Source organism: Chenopodium quinoa, unplaced genomic scaffold (genome assembly GCF_001683475.1).
Source record: "Chenopodium quinoa cultivar QQ74 unplaced genomic scaffold, ASM168347v1, whole genome shotgun sequence".
Lineage (NCBI taxonomy): Eukaryota > Viridiplantae > Streptophyta > Magnoliopsida > Caryophyllales > Amaranthaceae > Chenopodium > Chenopodium quinoa.
The window spans coordinates 2,544,034-2,554,976 of NW_018744498.1; the positions used below are offsets into that span (position 1 = coordinate 2,544,034).

At 30.1% G+C, this 10,943-nt stretch overlaps 1 protein-coding gene across 1 annotated transcript; it reads right to left on the minus strand.

Moving 5' to 3' along the window:
• Nucleotides 1-7,349: 7,349 nt before the first annotated feature.
• Nucleotides 7,350-10,161, minus strand: LOC110697752 (tyrosine/DOPA decarboxylase 1-like). The gene has a single exon (XM_021875132.1). It carries the CDS (start codon nucleotides 9,459-9,461, stop codon nucleotides 7,911-7,913), a length of 1,551 nt encoding a protein of 516 aa, XP_021730824.1. The 5' UTR covers nucleotides 9,462-10,161; the 3' UTR covers nucleotides 7,350-7,910.
• Between the last annotated feature and the right edge of the window lie 782 nt (nucleotides 10,162-10,943).

Here is a 10,943-nt window from a genome sequence, read left to right on the forward strand (position 1 = left end):
TACAAACCATACATATAGTAATAATTAACTACATTTGTATTTATTATATTATACAATTATTTTTTTATCCCAGCAACTCTCTGATATTTATTGAAAAAAAAAATTATTTTATAAATTACCTTAATATTATGCGTTTATAGGTTTTGCATATACATATTACGTAATTATACCAAAGTATTATATATAAGAGATATTGTGGGAAAATTTTCTTTATTTTTATAAATGAAAAAAGATAACCAAAATATTATTATTATTATTATTATTATTATTATTATTATTATTATTATTATTATTATTATTATTATTATTATTATTATTATTATTTTAACAAAACAACCAAATTCACAAAGTCTTATATGCGGCTGGCCACACTGTGTGGACATTCATCATGCATGATGATTTTTCATGAGAATTACTTCGTTAGTGTTATAGGGATTACTCATTCAATTTTACAAGGGATAATTTAATTTGTCAGTGTTGCAGGAGTTACTTAGGAGTTACCTGATCAAAATTACAAGGTTTACCGGGTCACTGTTAAAGGGGTTACTTTATTCTTTTATAAGTGGTCACATAATGGCTAAGCTAGCCGCGCATAAGATGCATTAGACTGAATTATCTCTTATAGTGTAACAACCTTTTTTAAAAATAAACAAAAAAAATGAAAAAAATAACAAAAGTTTGGGCAGGAAATATTTTAATGAGAGGGTAACACATGTATTAGGAGGATAAGGTTGAGGATTACTTTAATATATAAGAATTGATTATTAAATGTCATCAATGATATAAATCTAAATGAAAGTTAACAAAAAAAATCAATGTTAACTTAACTTAACTTAACTTATCTTATCTTAACTTAACTTATCTATACTTATTGTAGTTGTAATTTGAACTTAAATAACTCTTATTTGAACTTAATTTTCTTAAAAAGAACTTATCTGATTTGAACTTATTTTCTTGAATTGAATTTACGGAACTTGTTTTAACTTAACTAAACTTATCTGAATATACTACATTCTTTCCTAAAAGTTTGACCCACTTACTATTCATGTGGTCAAAATAAAATATCTTTTGACCATATTCTATGATTTATACAATCAAAATAAATTAACTATTTTGATTTTATTAGATTCTCCTATGATAAAATTTTCAAATATCTACTTTTTATAAATTTTATTTATACATAGCCAAAAATGTTAATGGTCAAATATGTTTATTGGAGAGCATGCAAATGCTAAGTAAGTCGAAATTTCATGAACGGAGGAGGTATTATACTCCCTCCGTTTTTTTTATTTGCATCACTTGGTGATGCGTGGAGTTTTAAGACAGTAATATTATATTGTGAGGGGATGAATAATTTATTATAATAAAAGTTAAATGGGGACCATGAAAGAGAAAGAATGTGAGGGAGAGTAAATATTTTTATTATATAAGTGGGGACCATGGAAGAGAGAGAAATGATAAAATAATTTAAGTAGGGTTTAACATAAGAGAGAGAAATGATAAAATATAGTATAAAGTTACCAAATAAGGAAGTGATGCATTAAAAAAAACACCCATAATAGGAAAATGATACATTTAAAAAAATCGGAGGGAGTACCTGAATTCAGTAAAAATAAGATAAACAGAACAGTTCTGTAGTATGCTCTGACAACTAAATTATAGAATATGGCCTATTAATATGAGTTAATTCGAGTAATTGAGAATATCTTATACATACAAGGTTTTTTTTTTTTTTTTTTCCGACTGTTTATTATTTTAAAGCTTTAATCTGTACGAAGTAAATATAAATATAAATAAAAAAATTATTTCCCACTTCTCATTTGAACCCGCTCTAGTTCTCACTAGTGTCCATCAAATAAATTACGTAGTAGTAGAAAGAGTTATATGAAAAATTACTTGGTTGATCTATACTACGTCAATTCAGCTTATGATTTGTTTCAACCAGGTGTTGACAATTGTCAATATATCCCATGCCATGCAATTGCACGTCTTTATTTCAATTAAGACAAATTTCACAATTAATAGTATTAATAAAAATTAGGGCAAACTAACTTAGGCCTACACAAATCATAATTTACCAATCAAATTATGTAATTAGATTACTACGCACCAAACTTTTAAGGGTAACTTGTTGGGACTCTTTTTCTTTGTTGTATAGGTTGATTGTGGTCCATTTGGCTTTATTAAAAGCCAATAACACCCAACTGTGTTAGATCCTTGGTAGTTGTACTCCATGATTTTTATTTGACATTTATTTTCATACATTGTTTTATAAATAAATGTTTACCAACATCAAATACTTATTATCTATCTCAAATAATTTTATATTGGTTCCAAGATCAATTTTCCATGATTTAGTTACAAATGGCGTGGATTTTAGGTTTGTGTCCCTACTTTGAGGATGCAATTAATTGTATATAATATGGTACAACGTACATTTAAACTAATCTATATAACTATATACTAAAGACGAAACCAAAGATGACACGTGTCAACTTTTGGTTAAAAATTTTCCCGCCAAAACTTTTTATTTTTATTTTTATTTTTTTTTTGCTTTTTGGTTTTTTGTCAAAAAATCTTCTTAGCAAAGATTTAATATACGTAATACAAAGTATAATATTTTCATTCCTTTCTTACAAAAATAATACTTTTTCCTTCCAAAATAATCATTATGTTTCTTCCTTATATAGTATACTCAAATCTATAACTACTATATACTAAAGGCGAAACTAAAGATGACACGTGTCAACTTTTGGTTAAAAATTTTCCCGCCAAAACTTTTTATTTTTATTAATTATTTCATTATTTGATATGTTAAGTATCTTTAATTATATGTATAATTTTGGTTTCCTATCTTTATCTAATAACTACATACTGTAACATTATGAATTTATGATGCAACCGATGTTTTATTTTATTAAGCATACAATGCAATTTTTTAATTAAAGATTAAATTAACAAACCTGTCAGATTTAAATACACATTTATTTCTTTAGATGAAATAAAAAAATACTAAGTATGTAGGTAATTTTAAACATATTATCATAACTTTTTAAGTATTTAAAATAGAAATTATATGGGTTAAAAATTATTCTTTTATATAATATTTTTGCATCAATACACCACGGGTTTTATGTTACACCACATGCCCAAATTATTACTACGGAAAATCTTATTGTGATCGATATTATCTATGCGGTAATATGACCTTTTTTTTAATTATATTTTCAAATTTTAAAAGTGGTCAATTTTATATGGAAGAAAAAAAAAGTTGTATATATAGGTATGGTAGATGGGAGGCATATATATAAAATTGAAGAAAAAAAAAGTTGTATATATAGGTATGGTAGATGGGAGGCATATATATATATATATATATATATATATATATATATATATATATATATATATATATATATATATATATATATATATATATATATATATAAGGACAATAGTACAGAGCATCACTTTGTTGTGAATTTTAAAACACTCATAGTCAAAGGAGGATTTTTACAAAACTCATTTTGTTAATAAGCTCTTTGTACTTTGTTTGATTTTTCGTATTTTATTTTAGTAAATATTAGAAATTATAAGAAAATAAATATATCGTAGTTAAATTTTTCATGTTGTTTATAATACTTTTTGACAATTTTATTTTTGAAGTTAAATACGAATTATTATGTTACAAGCACTAACGATAATTATAATTATAGTGTTACACCAATAAAAGTCTGAAAATTACCGTGCATAGCATGGGAACTAACCTAGTTACTTAATAAAAAAAATTAATTACTTAATATAATGTCATACCTTCGTAATTATTAGTACTTATTTAACAATATTTAAGCGAGCTAAATCAACAAATTGTATAATCTAAAACATTTTTTCATTCAATTGATCTGAGGAAATGAATAACAACAAGGATAGATACTATATGTAATCCCCCGTATTCTTAAATATTTTATAAATGAAAATTTATTTTATTTATAATATTTATTTGTTATTTTTCATAATTTAATTTCAAAAGTTTCAAATTATTAATCTGAGTCGAAATTTATTTGAACAAATTATTTTATGCACCTTTATTCTACAATTTATGTCCAATCACACAAGCCTAACCCATTTGTTTACTTAATCGACCCATTATTTTTATGAGGCCCAATCTTCTTATTTACCCTACAATTCTCTCCTATAAATACCCCATGAATCCCCAAAAAATTTCCCACACAAAAACGTTAGTCTTATTTTCTCTCTCCTTTGTTTTATTAATTTGTATAATTATAATTATTGATTTATGGATTTTGATTTTATTGTTTGAAAGTAATTTAATTAGTATCAAGTTGTATTTTGATGATTAAACTTTATAATTTCAGATTTTACAAGTGTCATAATTTTCAGATTTTGTAAATTTTATAACCTAGGGTTTTTAATTATTGAAAATCATGATTTTAGGGTTTTTATGAACAATTGATTTAGGGATTTTATAGTAATGATGTTTTAAAATTTTGGTGATTATAAGTACTAATTAGTTTAACTTAATTCCAGATTGTTTTGAACACTTAAATTCGTGTTTTAATTTTAAGATTTCCGTTCATTAATATTAATCCCGTTTTAATCCCGATCAGGTTCTGAACTCATCTGATTTTGGCAAAAAAAGTAGTGTTTTCCATGTGGAAACAACTTTTTAAGAAAGATTCACTACCTTTGGTAGTGAGCACCACCCTCTCGTGGCCAAAATATGATTTTCGGGCAGTTTTTGATTTTAACGAAGTTTTTTTATACTTCAAATATTATCCTTGAGTTTGATTAATAAAATTAATTATGTTTAAAGTTAATTAAGCATAAATATATTTTTTTTATTGAAGTTTTAAGTGCTGGAAATAGTTCCTAAATACTACTTTTGATGTTTTATAAAGAGGGTTTAATCACCCATTAAAAAGGGAGATTATTAGAGGTTTTATAAATAATTTTAAGATTTTTATTAAACATTAAACTTGTTGTAATTTCATGTATAAGAGTGTATTTTAAGGTTTTTATGAAGAAAATTTAAAGAACTATATATAAGCCTTTAATTTTAACTAAAGGGAGGGTTTTAAAGTGTTGTTTGATTTGGATTTTGAAGGTTTTAAAGTAAGTTATTGTTGCTGTAAATTTGATTGATTGGGTATTGATTGAGATGTTATTGTTTGGATTAGGAGAGGAGTTTTTTTGAAGGTGATTTCTAGTTTTTAAGTGGCCAACCGAATTGTTTACACGAGGTACGTACATGTCTACTTCGTTGTAAGTAGTATCATGTTTAGGTACCAAAGAAAAGAACTTAGTTTCATGATTAGAGAACACTTGGATGAAAATTGTTTGGTTATACATTTAATTAATTCATGTGCTTATGTTTATGAGACATGTTTGGGTGAATTGATTATGTTTGTATGGAATTATGGATGCAAACATGTTGAATTATATTGGATTAATTGTTTGTATGGAATGTTGATACAAGCATAATTTTATTGAATTGGTTGGATTATTAAAGGATTGGAATTGAATGGTTTAGGTGGAATGAATTTATTAATTATTCCACAAGGTTGTTATTATTTTATTTATTAATCAAGCATGACTTGTTAGTATGTTGAGTAAAAGTGGATTAAGTCGAAATGGCTAGGTGGGTTGACTATGTTCAACAATTTGGATAATTTGGAAGTTTAATGAAATTAAAGGTCAATTTGTGATATGATCACCCTTGTCCTAAATAAGATTAAAAATAAATTGATGTATGATTTTATGTATGGTCTATTGGATTGAGTCGGCTATTAATTAAAACTGTAATCACGTAAAGTGAAACATAGATGAGCAATAAAACTCTAGAAATCGTGCACTTCTAGAGTATTGACAATTATGGGTTGGGGTACACGGTGGTAGCCCGTGGCTTTCCGAGGCTTGTTTGATCAACGTGTCCTCTTTTCTTTTGGTATTTTTATTTTACAATGAAAGTTAGATGGGATCCTAAACTAAATTTGTGAGAATGGAGTCGCGCACATTCTTCCATCGCGCTAAACTTTTATTTTAAATGGTCATTTGGGACAAAAATGATTTGGTGGATTGGACAACTCGTCTATTGCTTACTCCAAACTAAATTAATTAAATTAAATATAAAGAGTCGAGTGTTTAGAATTGGTTAGAAAGTATGTTGAGTCAATTGAATTGTTTAAGTGTGGAGTCTTGATTAATGAATTCAAGTTGTATGTTTATTTATTTTAATTAGTTGAGCATGTCAGGTTTTGTACGTTGTAGCTTGTATGTACTCAGCTTTGCTGATTGCGTGTTTTTGTGTGTTTTCTTTTGGTCATGGCCTTTGCCTTTCAATGACCTTGTGATGATCCAATTATTACACTTGTATTATTGGGGAGCAGTATTGCACAGGTTAGTTTGATGATGTGAAGTTCGGTGATTTGACATACGCATTGTCAAGAGATTGGTGTGATTGAGAGTATTCGTCCTTTGTGTTGAACTTATTTATGTTTTACTACTTTAATTATGTTTTGGGACTTTGATTATTGGTTTGGTTTTAAATAAGGGTCTTTATGGTTCCAATTTGTTAGCTTAGACTTATTGATTTTCTAAATTATATTATTTTAAGATTTAAGTTGGATTTCCGCTGCAATACTTTGATAAATCCTTAAAGTTTTAACACGTGGCGGTAACATGCCAATAATTCTCCTTTATTTTTATTTAAAGTAAGTGGTTTGGAAATGGGAGAATTATTGGGGTGTTACACTATAAATGTACATAAGTGGATAATGTTTGATGTTCAAGAACAATCTTATAAATAATTTTGATGTTTGACTGATATTGAATATTGTTAAAATGAGTCGAACTTTTTTAATACATCAAATTAGAGATGGAGTGGCTAGAAATTAAATTTGTTGTTACCATAAATAAGGTTGGCTATATGAATAAATAATTGGTCGCCAAAACCTTGTTAGGAAAGTGAAAGAAAGATATCACTCCTTCACCTCAAACTCACTTCACCCCTCTCCCACTACCATTTTGACAACCATTTTTGCAACAGAAGCAAGCTTCCCATTATTTAAGATTAATAATCTTTTAATATCTTATCCGGTTTTGTAATACCTTTTTTAGATTCTGATGTTATTTGATACAATATTGCTTCAAAAGTAAATTGTTAGGTACATATATTTATATATATAATTGAGTATACATATGCAACGTCAATCTTTTTATAATATCGACCATCAAAATTATATGTATAAGTGATACAACTTTGAGTTTCTAGTATTATGACAGTACAATTCACAAGTTTAGAAATAAATGTTGCAAATAAATGGATCATGTAAACAAAAACAAGTATAATATATACACAAGTGTTACAAATTTGCACTTCATTGATATATATATAAAAAGAGAATAAAAAAAATAAATTATTGTACTAAATACAAGCTTGTTCGTGCACTAGTTTGCTGTCCATTACAAACATTTAAGTTGGTATAGTGATTCACTCTTGAATAATTAAAAATAGATACAAAATATAAAAAAAATATAATAATAAAGCTAAGTGGTTTAGTTTAGGTAGTGGGGAGGTTTGAAGATAAACCTAGTGGTAGGCGGGAAAATAGAAATTTTAATTTATATTTTTTTCCTACCTTCGTACCATTTTTTCCTCCGTTTTACCACCTCACTAATATTTTTTTAAAATTAAGAAACAAAAAATAATTTTATTGTAAAAAAAAAAAGTACAATGTTCATCATCGTTATCATTTACAACACCGGAGATGGAACCTTCTTAATTCCTTACCTTAGTTTTGTTTAACGTCGCGATTTTATCGTTAAAAAATGACCAACTAACAAAGCACGTAATCAGCAATGCTTTCGTTGTAGAATTATTACTGCTATTATTAGCAATTGCGGCTTCTGCGAGCTAGAATAGCGGTGGCATGCTCTTGAACAACCTTCCATGCGCAGGTAACGTGGTGAATTTCAGTAAGGGTGGCTCCAACCGCGAAACGTATCATAAAAGTGCCATCAACTAGAGAATGAGTCATGTAAATACGGCCAGCCGAGTTGATGGACTCGAGTAACTCGGTGTTGATCTCATTCAAAGTTTCCTCTTCTAGGAATTTCTGTCCAGAACACTGAATGACAGCTGAAGCCGAAAGGCGGAAGCAAACCAAGGCGAAACTCCTAGGGACAACGATCTCGAACCTCTTATCCTTGTTAACCAACTGCTCAAAGTAAATAGCCATGTCGACGTGGCTGCGGAGGAAGTTACGGAGGTAGTCGACTCCGTAACTTCGAATAACCATCCACATCTTGAGGGACCGGAACCGGCGGCTAAGTGTTAGCTGCCAATCTTTGTAGTCAACGACTTGTTGAGTGTCTGTAGCCTTATTTTTAAGGTACTCAGGATTGGTTGATAAACAACGTACAAGAGAGTTAGGGTCTTTGACAAAAAGACAGCAACAATCTAGTGTTGTGAGGAACCACTTGTGTGCGTTGAAGCTGAATGAATCGGCCTTTTCGACTCCGTCGATCATGTGACGGAGTTCGGGGCAGATGCAAGCATTACCGGCATAGGCAGCGTCTACGTGGACCCACATGTTGTACTCCTTTGCTACGTCGCAAAGGGGTCCAACGGGGTCCACAGCGGCTGTTGAGGTGGTCCCCACGGTGGCTACTAGGAAGAGTGGGATCAAGCCGGCGTTGATATCGGCTTCAATAGTGGCTCTTAAGGATTCTGGCCGGAGCGAAAAGGCGTGTGCCTTGGAGGTTTTGATTGTGCGGAAGTTCTTAGGAGAAATCCCGGCGATTTTGGCTGACTTGAAGAATGAGCAATGAGTTTGATCGGAGCCGTAAACCACGAGTTTGTTGATGTTGTCACGTCCAATTTTGTCTAAGAGGGCATCGCGAGCAGCGGTGATGGTGGTTAAGATGGCTTCACAGGTTGTTCCCATCATAACACCACCGCCGCCGCTAGCAAAAGTAAAGGTTTTTGGTAAGCTAAGCATGTTAGCTAACCAATCCATAACAATACTTTCGAGTTCAGTGGAAGCAGGAGATGATATCCAATTGAATCCAACAACATTGAATCCTGCAGCTAAAGTCTCTCCTAGTAAACCAGCTGTGCTGCCACTACTTGGGAAATATGCGAAATAATTCGGGCTTTGCCAGTGTGTTAGCCCCGGGACGATATCGGTTTGGATGTCCTTAAGGATAGTCTCCATGGACTCAGGGTTGTACGGAGCTGATTCCGGTAGCCTCTTGCGAAGGTACCCGGCCTCGACTTGGCTCCTAACCGGGTACTTCTCGATATTCTTGTAGTACTCGGCGAGGAAATCAATGACCATGTATCCTTGTCTCCTGAATTCCTCAGGGTCTAAGGGGTTGTTGTTGTTGTTGTTGTTGTTCATGAAGGGGGTAGATTCCTGTTTGAGGTCAAGTGAACCCATTACTTTTTTTTGGTTGGGTAATGAGAAGCGGAGAATGAACAAAGGATTGAAGTTTCGAATTCTGTTTCGCTTTCCGAAAGGAAGGATGAATGAGAAAATTAAGGAACCAATGAAAGAAATGAAAGATGTACAAATAAAGGTATGAATGATTGCCTTAATAAGGATAACGATAAGAATTAAGCAGTAGTCTTAGTAGTAGTAGTAACGTTGTAGTTATGGAAAATGATTGAAATGTTGAAGATAATATTAAGCAAAGAAAGAAGGAAAATGTTGAGTGATTTAGGTGAAGGAGAAAAAAGAGGAATATATAGGGAGGAGAATTAGTGGAGGGGGATGGTGAGATACAAGGAATGGAAATTCATGCATTCACATATGGTGGATTAAGAGAAAACACGTTAAAAATGAAGAAAAAGACTAAAAAGACCCTTAAAAAGTGATAGTAGGTGAGGATTTGGTCTTTCAAAGAATGGGAGAACTTGCGGGGTAGGTGAATGCCTTACCAAGAGACAAAAGTGGGGGTTGGTTTCTCTCATACATGTATGCTCTTCTCTCATCTCTATTCTAGTTGCCTGCTTAACTTATTGTAAAAAAATAAAAATAAATAAATAAGGAGTTTAGTGTTTTTTTTATTATTATTATTTTTTTTTATTTAAATGTTTTTGATCTTGTTTCTTATTGGTAATCCAACTATTGTAATGACCTCATGATGATTACAAATCACGCACCCTTTTATTTACTTGGGGGGTAATTAAAGTGAAAGTAATTTTAAAAAGCGGTCAAGTTCAATAAATATCATACTACTAAGTAAGTAGTGAGATTTGTTTATTGATTTATTTATTTTTATCTTTTTTATTTAGACAAACAATGAAACAAGTAGTGAGATCAATATTGTGTTCACATCACTTCTGTTACTTTATCCCTTTGTCACAAAACGTTTTCTGTTTTATTTGGATATGTGATGTTGAATGTGCATATATGAGCTTCACCCACTATTAAAACCATGGAACCAATGGATGACTCATTTCAAAACCAAATGATAGTAGAAGGAATACTCCTTCCTGTTTTTAATAAGTGATATGTTGACTTTTACGGAGTTTTAGTAAAAAAGAGTTTTATGCATTAAATTATTGGAAAATACAAGTTAATCTGTCAGATAAATAAATTTTTTTTAATCTAATGCCATTTTTGTAAATATATTAAAAAAGCAGGGTCATTTATTCATTACTTTTGGTGAGATATCCAATTACTGTTTGCTTTTTGCTTACTGTTTGGTGAGGAAATTACAAATGTACCCCTCAACAGTACATGAAAAGACGCATATACCCCTTCATTGGTACTTGAAAAGACAATTATACCCCCGATAAACAAATTTTATATATCCGGGGAATGAACTGGGTCTAGCCCTTAAATTATTATTCAAGTAGGTATTTTGAAAAATAATAAAAAAAAATGAAAAACAAATTAACATTAGTGGATTATTGT

Bases quoted from the DNA above. Each gene is read 5' to 3' on its own strand.
- LOC110697752 (XM_021875132.1), bottom strand. From the start codon at position 9,461: ATGGGTTCACTTGACCTCAAACAGGAATCTACCCCCTTCATGAACAAC.